General features: G+C 59.1%; 3 protein-coding genes across 11 annotated transcripts in view; all 3 read left to right on the top strand.

Annotated features, from left to right (window-relative positions):
- Positions 1-12,999, top strand: part of TBC1D24 (TBC1 domain family member 24) — a 371,517-nt gene that overhangs the window by 163,254 nt on the left and 195,264 nt on the right. The window lies entirely within an intron of this gene.
- The window catches only part of VRK3 (VRK serine/threonine kinase 3), a 362,077-nt gene that overhangs the window by 273,904 nt on the left and 75,174 nt on the right, over positions 1-12,999 (top strand). The window lies entirely within an intron of this gene.
- LOC139804148 (ankyrin repeat and fibronectin type-III domain-containing protein 1-like) overlaps positions 1-12,999 on the top strand; it is a 185,522-nt gene that overhangs the window by 170,946 nt on the left and 1,577 nt on the right. For all 9 annotated transcript variants that reach the window (XM_071761023.1, XM_071761022.1, XM_071761024.1 and 6 more), the window contains 15 exons: positions 87-281; positions 543-656; positions 1,255-1,352; positions 2,968-3,058; positions 4,828-4,935; positions 5,177-5,276; positions 5,796-5,928; positions 6,807-6,926; positions 7,217-7,432; positions 7,749-7,915; positions 8,142-8,292; positions 9,037-9,205; positions 9,442-9,608; positions 10,087-10,297; positions 10,588-11,249. In XM_071761023.1, the coding sequence (XP_071617124.1) occupies positions 87-281; positions 543-656; positions 1,255-1,352; positions 2,968-3,058; positions 4,828-4,935; positions 5,177-5,276; positions 5,796-5,928; positions 6,807-6,926; positions 7,217-7,432; positions 7,749-7,915; positions 8,142-8,292; positions 9,037-9,205; positions 9,442-9,608; positions 10,087-10,297; positions 10,588-11,249 (2,702 nt within the window). The remainder of the gene's footprint in view (positions 1-86; positions 282-542; positions 657-1,254; positions 1,353-2,967; positions 3,059-4,827; positions 4,936-5,176; positions 5,277-5,795; positions 5,929-6,806; positions 6,927-7,216; positions 7,433-7,748; positions 7,916-8,141; positions 8,293-9,036; positions 9,206-9,441; positions 9,609-10,086; positions 10,298-10,587; positions 11,250-12,999) is intronic.

Below are 12,999 nucleotides of genomic sequence, written 5' to 3'. Positions count from 1 at the left end.
GGTCTTGAGGCGGGCACCCGGTGCCAGCAGAGTCCGAGTTTGCCCTAAACACTTTTTCTTCTCTCCTGGGCCCCGTTGCCCCGCAGTCGTGAGCCTGGAGAGCCGCTCCTTGCACCTCTCCACGCTGGTGCGGGAGGCGGAGCAGCGCGTCAACGAGCTGACTGCGCAGGTGGTGAACGAGGCACCCAACGCCGACTGCTCCGAGAAGGAGAAGCAGCTCAAAGCCTGGGAGTGGCGATACCGGCTTTACAAGCGGATGAAGGCAGGGTTTGAGCATGCCCGTGAGTGCCCGGAGGAGGGTCTGGGTGGGGCTGGGAGGCGGCCCTCCTGCTGGGGAGGAGTAGGGCTGGGTGTAGTCCAGGCTCTGCGTGGTCCATTAAAGGACCCCCACACCCTGTAGCCAAGGGCTTTATGCTCGCTGGGTTGGGTGCACAGAGGGTTGAGTGCTCCGGGCATGGGCACAGGGGGAGCCCCAGCAGGGACACTGGGGGGTACAGAGTGACTGTCCTTGCTGTAGTGGTCCCTGTGCTGTCTGTCCTCAGGAGTGCCAGATGCCCCCATCAATGTCCACCTCTCAGTGGCCAGCAGCTCCTCGGTACTGGTGACCTTCTGGGAGCCCCTGAGCGTCAACTCGGCTGTTGTCACCAAGTACAAAGGTAAGGACCAGGGTCTCCACAGCGGTGCAAAGGGCACACAGGCATGGCAAGCATCTCAGATGTGTTGGAGAACAGGCTGGGATGCTGACCCCATGCCACATCAGCCTGCCAGGGGCACAGGCAGTGCTGCTGAGCCCCCATAAGGCCCCACTTTGTGCTCAAGCACAAGGAAGAGCTGGGGCTAAAGGCTGCTGGACAGCCCAGCCACCACCTGAGCTGGACCAGGCTGGACCAAGCCACCATCCTGCACCAAGGCACCACTCAGTTGTCACTCCTTCATCCTGCTCGTTAGGGGGGACTTTGCTGTCCTGCTGTTCCTGCGCCCCTCACCCACTTAACACCAGATATTTTTGTCTTCTGGGAGCATTGCACCCATCCCTGCTCCTGACTCATCTGTTGAGGGTGCTGACCCTGCCTGACACAGCTGAGTGAGGAGGACCGGGACTCCCCATGCCATCCCCCCGCTCTGGCTTCCCCTCCCTCTTGCCTTTGCTCCTCTACACCAGCTCCAGTGCTGCCCTGCTGGCCCTGGCTACGAACCCAGGTAGCCAGCCCTGTTCTGTGGCCACACAGCACCTTGGTCTCTCTCTCCTTTCAGTGGAGTGGAGCTGCTCCCCCTCCTTCTCGCCGCCGCTGGGAGAAGCCATCATCGACAAACTGCAGGACCTGCACTTTACCATCCAGGGGCTGGTGTCGGTGAGCCTTGGGGGGTCCCATAGGGGTCTGGGCTTTTGGGGACAGAGCCCACAGCCAGGAGAAGCTGCTGACCACCCTGTGGCCCATGGGGTCATTCCCTGCAGTGCTGCGGGAGAGGAGGGGGCATCATTTTGATGCAGAGGAACAGGATTGTGCCATGGAGGCTTCCATGGGCAGCAGTGAGAGCGTGGGGCCAGGAGAGGTGTCTACCTGTCCCTGCATGGCCACAGCCACTCTGGTGTGAGGCAAACCCCCCACAAGGGGTGCTGGGGACTCTCAAGTGAAAGGCCAAGTTGCTTCATTCACCCAGCACCTGATTTATCCCCTGCCCCCTGCCCTGCTCCCATCCCTTCCCTGCTCCCATCCCTTCCCTGCTCCCATCCCTTCCCTGCTCCATCCCTTCCCTGCTCCTATCCCTTCCCTGCTCCCATCTCCACCCTGCTCCTCCTGGGCAGTAAATCACCAGTTGGTTCCTCAGCACAGCCCAACCCCCACGCCAGCCCCCCACTCATTGGAGAGGAGCCACCAGCCCCACTGCCTTCACCAGGAGCACAGCAAGGTCATGAGCTGGCTGGGGCCAGGGCTCCCCACTGTTTTATCTCCCTGAGAGCCACAGGGGACATGCTGCCTGTCACCTGTCACCTCCCCAGGGGCTGCTGGCCTGTTCTTGGCACACAGTAGCCTGGTGGGGATAGATGGGGCAGGATGAGGACCATGGCAGGATGTGAACTGTGCTGGGATGAGGACCATAGCAGGATGTGGTGACCACAGCAGGATGGGGACCATGGTGGGATGGGGACCACAGCAGGATGGGGATAATGCCAGGATGGGGACTGTGGCAGGATGAAGCTTGGGATGGAAAGATGGGGAAATGCTGGGGTGGGTGGGCTTGCCCCTATCAGGGAAGTGCAGCACTGAAGCTCTGGGGCAGGCAGGGCCCAGCAGCTGGAGGAGCAGGGAAAGCCCTGGTGGCAGCTGGAGAGGCTCAGCCAGGAGAGCAGTGCCAGAGCCCTGGAGCCACTGTCAGGGTGGGAGAGCTGCCCTGGTGCATGCAGGACGGGGCTCAAGCACAGCCCAGAGCAGTGCTGCAGCCAGAAGCTGGCCTGAGCCCATCCATCACGCTTTCAGAGCTGCCTCACAGGCTCCTGTCCTCCTTCATGACTGCCTGGAGGCCTTGCAACATCTGGCAGCTTGACTGAGCTTTAATCAGAAGCCTTTAATCACTGTCTCCATGCCACAAGCCCTTGGCAGTGTTAGTCCAGCTCTCTCTCCAGGGGCTACGTCCTTGCATGTCCTGGTGAGCAGCAGCACCCCAACCCTCCAGGCTGTGGAAGCCTCCTGGCTATGGGACTGGAGCATCTCCTGGCAAAGGGCATTGACCATGTCCCATCTTTCCTCTGCTTCCCCCTCCAAACCACTCCCCAGGGACATGGGGTGTCTCTGGGAGTGATTCTGGTCTTTGTACAGCTGGGGGAGGTCAGACCTGGGTGTGGGCTCCTAGTTTTGTATTTCTCATAGTGTACTGGTGTCCTGGGCTATGGGGTGATCATCCTTCCCTCACACACCAAGCTGGAGAAAGGTGTTGGTGTGCTGAGTGTGGCTTCTCTCTTCACAGGGAACAGCTTACTATGTTCAGGTGTCTGCCTACAACATGAAGGGCTGGGGTCCCCCACAAACCTCCACACCCCCTTTTGCCATCCCTTCCAGTAAGTATCACTGGGAACACCCACCACTGGCTGTGGGATGGATGGGGCAAATGTGGCAGCTCCCTGAGCCATCCAGGTGTGTCCCTGCCACTGCTGGGCTGGGGTCTGATGGACCCAGGAGCAGAGGCAGCATCTGGAGTCTTGGGCCAAGCAGGGTGGATGTGCCCAGGCATCTGGGATGCTGCTTCCAAATCAAATTGGAGCTTTGCCAAATATTCATTTTTCAGCCTGAAATTCTCTTCGTAAAGGCTGAGTCATTTTAGGCCACCTGGATCAGCTCATCCTAAGGAGAATGCCAGGAGAGAGGGTGCTCTCAGTTCAAATGAGAGCCGTGCAACCATCTCCTCTGTTGGCAGGAAAAACACCTCTGGATTTTTTAGCAGAGGTTCATAATTTAGTGCAGAGCAGGTTTGGGGAGGGGTCAGTCCTTACTGCCTGGATGGCATCTGCCCCAAAGCTTGTGCAAAACCCACATGCTGAGGGCAGGCATGGTGAGATGTCCCAGCTCAGCCCCTGGAAGTGCTCCCAGGGCTCAGAGCTGTCCTGGTTCTGGGTGGCAGTGGTCCTGGAGCCTTCCCTATGCCACCATGTGCTCTCACTCATCCAGCCCAGCCCCGGGAACCCATGTTCCCTGGCACTGACCTGGAATGGGGGTCCCGGATCCCACTGGAGAGCAGCTATGTGCTGTCAGCACTCTCCTCCCCATGCTGGCAGCAGGGTGAGGGGGAGAAAATCCCCTCAGCTTCACATCAGGGAGCTGGGGGAGACAGGAGAGGAGGACCCAGCAGGAAGGCTTAGGGTCCAGGCTGATGGGTGCTGGGGTGGCCTCTGCCCCTGCTGCCAGGCCCAGATGGGTCTCTGCTGCACGGTGGTCCCACAGGACCAGCACTTCAAAGCCCTTTTGCCACCCAGCAGCAGCCCCGTTCCCCCCGTGCCGTGGCCGCAGAGCGTGGCTGAAGTGAACCAGGCTGGAGTGGGGTTTATTTATTTTTATCTCCATTAGTATTTCTCCCTTTGGTTCAAGATCCCTCCCTGGCCCAGCAGAATATAGTCAGGCACCTCCCTGGGTGTTTTTAAAGCTCCTAAAAATAGTGGCGAGCCCCAGCCAAAGTTAACAGAGCTGAACTTTCCATGGAAAACAGCAGCAGGCAGGACACAGGGGGTGTTTAAAGCAATTAATGTAAAGCTAACAGAGGAGCGCCGGCGGGTCCCCGGCCCCGCTCCTGCTCCTGCTGCCGTCTCGCAGCGGGTGGAGCTGCCAGAAAACCTTATTTATGTGTTTGCTGAGGTGAGCCCAGCTCTCGGCACTCGCCTGGAGAAAGCTGCAGCTCCAGGGAAGACCTGGAGAGAAGACACTGGAAAGAATTTTCTTTTTTAAGGCTGGTGAATTGGGGCAGCAACAGATGGGACCTTGTTCTTTCCCTCGGCCGTGTCCCTGTGGTGCTGCGGGGTGGCTGGGGGCCACGGGGTGCTGTGCAGGGCCAGGGTGCTCCTGGGAAGAGGGGTGCCAAAAATGGGGTCTCCCAGAGCCCACCCAGAGGTGGCCAGCTCCTGTGACTGCTGCAGTGCCATGCTGAGCCCATGGGACACATAGGTGGGGTGCCAGGAGGTGAGATGCTGTGGGGAGGAGAGGACAGGAAGGACCCTCTTTCTCCCAGGTGGAGGGCTGGGTGCTGGGGTGATGGGCTGGGTGTGGGGTGATGGGGTGATGGGCTGGGTGCTGGGGTGATGGGCTGGGTGCTGGGGTGATGCTGGTCTGTCCCCTGCAGACTGGAGGGAGTACGATGGCCGAGCTCCACGGCGAAGGGGCCAAGCAGAAGCTCTGGACCATTTGCTGGGTCAGGTGAAGACAGTCCACCAGCACTGCGTTTGCCATGGTGAGTGCACAGCCCGGTGCTGCGGGTAGGATGGGGTGGGGGGATCCAGCTGGGCTCCCCAGGTGTGGATCGTGGTCTGTGGGTCTGAGGTGGGGCTGTCCCCACGGGTGAGCGTAGCAGGGAGACAGCTCCAGCAGTGGAGGCCTTGGCAGAGCCTTCCCAATGGGTGATGTGACGTGCCACAGGTTGCCAGCATGGCCCTTCGTGTCCTGCTGCAGCCTTCTCTGCTCTCTGTCCCCAGAACCCTGCAAGAACCAGCCCCAGAGCAGGAAGCACTCAGTCTCCAAGAGCCTCAAGCACCTCTTCCACCCTGGCAGCAAGTTTCTCAAGACACTGAAGCGGTGAGGGGCTGCTGTGTGGGGATGGTGGGGAGCCCAGCTCCCAGATGGGACACAGGGCTCAGCTGGGGGCTCTGTGCAGAAGGCAGGGACTAGAGGGTGCTCAGAGGTGGGACCTTGCCTGGAGCAGGGTGGTGGTGTCAGTGGAGATGAGTCCCATCAGCCAGAAATCAAACATTTCTCCTTGATGTTTCCATTTGGGGTGGCCACGCTACCCCCTTACCACATCCCTGCACCATCTCTCACCATGACTCAACACCCCACCCTCCTCCAGACCCCACCACCCTCCCACCACCCACCTTCATTCTTGGCCTCCAGGCACCCCAGTGTGTCTCCTGGGCTGATCACCCACCCTTGGGCTGGTCAGGGCATGGGTCAGGGCGTTGGGTTCCTGCTCCTGTTCTGGCCACGTGCCCCTTCTGAGCCCTGGGTCAGGACATCTCCACTGCCTGCAAGGGGCACATTCTTTGGGAAACAAAGCAGGCAGACAGGGGTGACACTGAAATCTTGCCTTCTATGCAGGGGCCTCTACCTGACAGCCATCTTCTACAAGGATGACAATATTCTGGTGACCCATGAAGACCAGATCCCCGTGGTGGAGATTGATGACACCTACTCCTGCCTGCTGATGCAGGACTTTCTGTGGTTCACCAAGGTAGGTGGCCCAGGGACCCTGTGCACTGCTCTGGCAGCAGTGTGTCGTGATACACCTCTGTCTGTTTGGCCACCACCAGGATACTGCTGAGATGATAGCCACCACCCTGGAGACTGTCCTCCAGGGATGTCACGGCCTGCAGAGCATCTTCTGTGGAAGTGTCCTCACAGGCAGCAATGCCTGTTGTGACTGGGGCACTGCAGGGTCTCTCTGGGGCTGGGTGGGCTTGGGAGCAGCACCAGGGGACACCCCACATGCACAAAGTGAGCAGGAGTCACTCCAGCTGCTCCAGGCTTGCCACTCCATGGGGTCCCACATGGACCCAGAAACCACCAGGGAACAGCATTTCCACCCTGGCCCCTGGAAACCTGAAGGCAGGTGATGGCCCAGGTGGGCACTGCTGCTCCACAGGAACATCAGCAGCTTCTCAGCCATTCCACTGCTTCACAGCATCCCAAGGTGGCAGCTCTGCCTCCCTTGTAGGGCCTGCAGGGTGCTGCTGCCTGCTCTTCCACTGTCAGTAGGCTCAGGGAAAGGGCAGGAGGACAGCTCAGGCCAAAATCTTGTGCTGAATGGTCCTTATCTGCTGAGGGAAAAGGGTATCTTCTACTTCTATCTTTTGGTTGTCTTCTGCTCAAACTTAAGAAGGGCTCAGTCCTAGATGAAGACACTTATCTGAAGACAGGGAATGGGGCTTCCCTCATTACAGGCTCTGGAAGCATCTCGGGGTGCCTGTGCCACAGTCTATCCCACCCCTGTGGTATGTGCCCATTGCTATCCCTGCTCAAAGGCAGAAGGATTGCCCCAACACCCCATCATGGTATGAAGCCTCTGCAAGCAGGGGTGGCTGGTGGTGAGGGCCCTTTGGTGTCCTGCAGGTGTCCTGCATGTGGGACGAGATCCTGTGGCTGCGGCAGTGTGTCACTGTCTCCCAGTCCTCCTGCTCCTGCATCCTGCAGACACGCTTCAAGATGCTGTTGGCCATCTCACAGATGCAGGTGAGGGTGGCCCTGGGTGGTCAGCGAGCACTTTTTTGTGGGGGTGCTGTGGGCCGAGGCCCCTCGGGTGCAGTAGGTGGATGTGCCAAGCTCTGCCAGTCCTGCCTACAGCTCGGGCAGTGCCAGGACTGGCTGTCCCTGCCTTGTCCTCTCTGGCAGGACCATGGGGCAGTGGAATGCCAGGCTCTGCTCTCGTGCCAAGGGGCTGAGGGTTGTCAGTGGGGGCTTTACTGCCTTGGACATGTCCCCTGACACCGCTCTCCCCTGCCTTCCCGTGCCCTCTCACACAGGGGCTGCTGGGCATCCAGGACCTGGGGCAGGTCTTCTTCGAGCCTGTCAAAGACAAACAGGGCAACATCCTCATCGTCACCCTGAAGGAGGTGAAGACCAACCAGACCTTTGAGAGCGTCCGCTGGGTTCCCATCTGCAAACTGCAGAGCAGCCGCAAATCCGTGTCCTCCCCGGAGGAGCCCTCTGCCCTGGACACGCTGCTCATCTCCGTCCAGGTGCTGTCCCAGTGCCCCTGTGGTGAGGGCTGGTAGTGGACTCCATTGTGGGACCAGAAGCTCTACCTGCTCCCTCTCAGGCTAGAAAGGCCACCAGAAAGAGCCCAGGCCACCACGGGTTTGGTCCTGGCTGCAGGTGGGGGAGCAGAGCCCAAGCAGCTTGAGAAGGTCTTGGTGCTTCCAGGGGAGGTGTCAGGCTGGTGCTGGATTCAACTCAGCAGCACTGGATTGTGCTCTCTCTGCTGCTTCCCTTCAGCTGGCTGGAGAGAGCCCCATTACCAGGGCTTGCTCAGTCCAGCAGTGCCTTTCTCCTCAGGACAAGCTGGCTTACCACCAACGGAGCAGTCATGCCCTCCCCCCAGGCCTCTATCTGGGCTACTTGAAGCTCTGCAGTGCCGTGGATCAGATCCGAGTGCTGGTGCCGGAGCAGCTTCCCAACATCCTGTGCCATGTCAAGATTCGCTCCAACCCCAACATCTCCAGGTGGGGCTTAGGAAGGCGTCTCCAGGGGTCCAGGCTTCTCTGTCCCATCACCTCCTGCTTCTGCTCTGCTGCCCATGTGAGGATGCCTGGAGCTAGAGCAAACTCAAGTCCTCTGCCTCCACAGCTCCTGCATCCCTTGGGGTGCTGCACTGCTCTCAGAGCCATTATCTTCAGGTCCACCCTGAGTTGGTCCCTCCTTCACGTGTATGTCTCTGTCCTTCTCCAGGGAGGAGTGGGAATGGCTGCAGAAAATGGCCAGTGTGGAAGAGCCTGTTACTGCTGAACCAGAGCCTGAGACCTCCCAGAACCACTTGTTTCAGGAGCTCCAAGTGGCCATCAAGGAGCTGATGACCCTGGTCAACATCCCATTGCAAGAGGTAGGGGCAGGTGCAGAGGTCCGGGAGGAGGGAGGAGAAGGGGCTGTGCAGCCCCTGCTCCCTCTTTGGGGCCTGAAGCATTGACAAAGTTTCAGTCCCATGCAAATAGAAAGCAAGTGGTGAGCAACCAGCTTCTGATGCATCTGCCTGCCCCAGGTGGGGCATTGTGCACAGGAGCCATTTGTCTGACCCTCACCTGTCCCTCTGAAACAAGGATGGTGAATCTCTGTCTGCATTCCTGCTCAGTCCCTGCAGCACAAGACCAGCCTGACTCTGCTCTGCCAAAGCAGGATGGTCCCTGGCCAGTGAGGGGTTGGAGCTGCAGCCCCCTGAACCAGTCTGCATGGGGAGAAATCCCTCCTCCACCATGCTGACTATTTGCTGGGTGGGTGCCCACCAGCCCCAGTGCCAGGCATGAGCTTCTGGCCAGAGGGAGCCTCTCTGAGACCACTGCTGGGGGCTCTTCTCTGAAACCCTGTTATGTAGTGACTTTGGCCAATAGTTTGAAGACTTTCAAGAGACATAATAGAGAAAGGGAGGAGCATGGAGCATGCCAAAAGCAAGGAGCCTGTAGGACACTGAAACAGCAGTGTCCCTCAGCTGTGGGTGATCCCTGAGGACTCATCTGCTGGAGGAGACGTGTTCAAAGCCACTTCCCTCACACCCAGCAGCCTTTAGGACTCCAACAGCTGGATACTGTACTAGGGATGTTTTGCAGCCTTTACCTGCAGTGTCTTCTTGCAGGCCAAAGATTTTCGTCTGTACAGCCAAGAAGTGCTGGACTTTGGGGACCAGGTCTCCTTCCTGCTGCTGCTGCCTCCATCAGATGACGTCTGCACCGCTCCGGGTCAGAACAACCCCTACACTCCTCGCTCCGGCTTCCTCACGCTGCCACTGCAGATCTTTGAGCTAGGTGAGGAATGAGAATGCCAAAGCCCATCCTTGACAGTCTCCCAAGAGCTGGGATGGGCAATGAGGTGGGCTGAAGCTCACTTAACTCCCTGAGGAGAGTAGGGATGGAGAGGGGATGCTGAGAGCTCTCCAAGTGGTCTGGAGGAGAGCTGTGCCTCCTCCCTGCATTGAGTAAGCGTGGAGGAGCCCATAAGGTAGCCACAGCCGAAGGACTGATATTTTTCATTCCCTTCCCAGTCCACTTCTTCACGTATGATCGGGAGTTCATCACCCAATACTGCCAGGTGTCTGCCCTCCTGGAGCTGGAGTCACTCCTGTCTCAGCAGAGCCTCAGGGAGGCCTTCTCTGACGCTGAGCTCTCCTCTGCAAAGCAGAGGCACCAGCAAGTCCAGGACTACATCCAGGTAGGAGTGGGAGAGAGCCAGGCTTGATGGTGCCCATGTGATATGGCCAGGACAGTCATGACCTAGATGAGCTGTAGCAGCATCCCCACCAGGGCTGTTCCCTCGTCCTGGTGGTTGTTGCTCTGCCATGGCAGACAGGCAGCAGTAGGCAGGGCTTCATCTATCAGCTTCTTACTGGAGCCGTCGCATTAAGAATTCTGATTAGAGAGCTGGAGGCTCCTGCTCTGCAGGTCCCCCCCTCACTGGAAAAGGGTCTGGAAGTGCATTTTGGGATGGCAGGTCCTGCTGGTGGTCGAACCAGCATCTTCCCACCTGAGACCACTGTCTTAGGTTTTCCTGACTCAGAGATTCCCCCAGAGCTTTCACCTGGTGGGAAAGGTGTGTGTGGGGGGAGAGCCTGTGGTTTGCTGTGGGCCTTTTTTTTTTTGTTGCTGTTGTTTACTTTTTGATAGGGATCCTTTGTTTCCTGTCTTGGCAGCAAATGGAGGAGATCTGGCGTGAGATGCGCTGGATCATGGATGCCCTGCAGCACGCCCGGTACAAGCAGCCCTCCTGCGGGGTGTCCCTCAGTGGCTTCCTCAGCGAGGCTGGTGGTGCCATGAAGGAGAAAACCCAATCCACCTCATCCCACCTGGACTACCTTCCCTCCCCAGCACCCTCACCAGAGACCAGCCGTAAGCTCAACTCTGGTGAGGACCTGGCTTTGCAAAGCTCCTGCTGGTGGGCTTAGGGGGGGAATGGGAGAGCTGCACTGCAGAGGTTCTGGCAGGGCTGGTGGTATGGGCAGGACAGTCAGACTCAGTTGGGGCAGGACAGTCAGACTCAGTTGGGGCAGGACCTGCTCTGCCTGGGCTTTGGTGGGTGCAACAAGGTGCTGAATGCCTGGGGGATTCCTTGGGCTCTGTCTGTTGTGAACCCCCGTCCAGGGTTACTGACAGTGAGGCTGAGCCCCTCTTTGTTTCTTTTACACCCCTGGCAGACTCACACGGGCTGTCGGATGAGGAGGGCTCCTCAGAGGTGTTCCTGGCCACTGACAGTGACTACGACTCCAGCAGGGCACAGAGTCCAAAGGAGCTCGACTTGCTCTACTCCTCCTCCTCCGCGGGGCCCGAGTGCTGCAGTCGAAGAGCCTCCCGTGCCCTGAGGGACAGCGCCCCCGACGTCCTGCAGACCCACGAGCTGAAGACCCCACCTCAACCACCGCAACCACCGCCGGAGGAGCCCCGTCCGCCCCCGGAGCTCTACGACAGCGACTTCGTCCTGCCCAGCCGGCAGATCGAGCTGCTGCGCATCACCGAGAAGCGTCAGGCGTACTGCGTGCGGACCAGCAGCCTGGACTTCCCCAAACCCCTCTGCCAGGCGGCCAGGAAGTCCTGTCCCGGCTCCGTCGACAGCTCCCCGACGGAGAGCAGGACCACGGGCCACTGCATCCAGCTGAGGTTGGGGACTGGCTCGACACCCAGCCCCGAGCAGGGCGCTGAGCCCGTCTTCCGAACGCGCTCGGCCGAGTGGACTCAGAGCTTCCAGGAGAGGGGGGAGCAGCCCGGGGGCTTGGCCGAGCGAGGGAAGAAGCCGGGTGCTGTCACCTTGCGGGTCTGCCCTCAGTACGAAACCGGACTCTCCAAAGACACCAGTGTCAAGGTACTGGAGGCTGCTGGGGGCAGTGGTGTGGCTCTGCCCTACCCAGCTGGAAAGGGCTTTCAGAACGGGGAAGCAGAGGCAGGGTTCGCATGGCCCTCACCTGGCACTGCCCTCTCCATCCTCCATCATCCCAGGGGTGAAGTCCTCTGCAGCACACCTGCCCCTCATCCCTTTGTCCTTGCAGTAGTGACGAGGCTCCCAGGATGGGACGTGTGACTCTGCAGGGGCAATAGCTGTGGAGAGGGCAAGCCAGGGCCACAGGAAGGGTGGTTTTGAGAGGGGACAAGGCTTAGCTCTGGGGCTGTGGTTCAGCAGCTGGCAGTAGGTTAGTGCCACCCAGCACAGTGAGCAGTGAGGCAGTGAGCAAAGGTCACGTTGAGAGGTTCCACTCATCATGTCCTGGTGGTCAAACACACCAGCCTCCTGGCCAAAATCCATCAGTCACCCCCCTGCCATGTCCCTGTCCCTCCCAAGTCCCTGCTCCAGCCTTGTGTCACTGGGGAAGGGAGAGCAGGAGCCTCTCTTCTGCAGCCCGGGAAGGGGAGTGGGCAAAACTGTCTCCTGGCCACAGATGTTGGGGTCCACTGGAGCTTCTGTGTGACCTGGTTCCTCTCCCACAAGGTCTTTGCTGCTGAGATCTTACCACCCCCACCCCTCCCATCTGACCACCCTCATCTGCTCCTGGTAGGATGCCCCATGGAGGTCATACATCTCAGGCAGGTTGCCCTCCATCTCCTCCTTTGCTCCCAGCCATGAAGCTCCTTCCCTTGTTGAAATTTCCCTTCCCACATTCCTGGTGCCCAGAGCAGAGGCTGATGGAGCAGCCCCAGCCCAGCCTTCCCATAAAATGCCAGAGGAAAGGACAGAGCCAGGAGGCTGGTGGCTTTTACTGGGGGGGGGAGGTTTGATAGCTGGTTTCTCCACACCCAGCAGGAACATTAGAAGCCGAGGGGACTCTGACTCTCAGTATTTATTTTCCATCTGAGAAATTACCATAGATTTCTGTGCAACTGAAGCACAGCCCTCGGGTTCCTGGCGGGCTGCCCACGTGGCTTTTTGAAGTTGCAGAGCTCTGGACACGCCTGCTTGAAAGAGTTTTACGATGTTCTTCTCGAAGAAAGCCGAGTTCAAAGGGAAGGCTCCTTGGCTGGTGTAAATCAGCTGAGCCCTGTGATGATTGTTGGGAGCTGGCAGGGTCCACGTGGGCCGAGGGCTCGGACCACCCTGCTGGGGCACTGCTCGCGGCGCTCCGCAAGCCCTTACGGATGTGCCAAGGGAAACCATTGCCTTGCCCGGGCGAGGATGGATGTCCCTCGTTAGGCCCTTTGAAGTCAAGTAGCAGGCTCCTGATGGTTGTGAGCAGCCAGAGCCCAGATGAGCTCCTTTCCCCGGCTGTATTTGGGATTCAGCCCCCATGGAAGAGCAGAGGGAGAGACAGGGTAGCTGTTGATGGGAGGACCCTGAGCTTGCAATGAAATTTAACACTGCTTCCCAAAGAGGCTTCTGTGAGGTGGGCAGAGGTGGGCAGTGAGGTGGGCAGAGATGGTCTGGGTCCCACTTGTGAAAGAGACCTCACGCAGCATCCTCCATAGTGCCAGGAGCAGGGCTGGGACTATCCCTCTCCAGCCACAGGTAGTGGGAGGGTGGGGCAGCCTGGGTGGAGCAGGTGAGCCATGGGTGGCATGTGCAAGAGTTGAGCTGTAAGGACTCAGAGGGTGCGGTGGAGGTGAGAAATCAGTGTGTGTGTTGG

This window comes from Heliangelus exortis, chromosome 17 (assembly GCF_036169615.1).
Source record: "Heliangelus exortis chromosome 17, bHelExo1.hap1, whole genome shotgun sequence".
NCBI classification, from domain to species: Eukaryota; Metazoa; Chordata; class Aves; order Apodiformes; family Trochilidae; genus Heliangelus; species Heliangelus exortis.
This window is presented reverse-complemented; position numbering and strand designations above follow the sequence as displayed.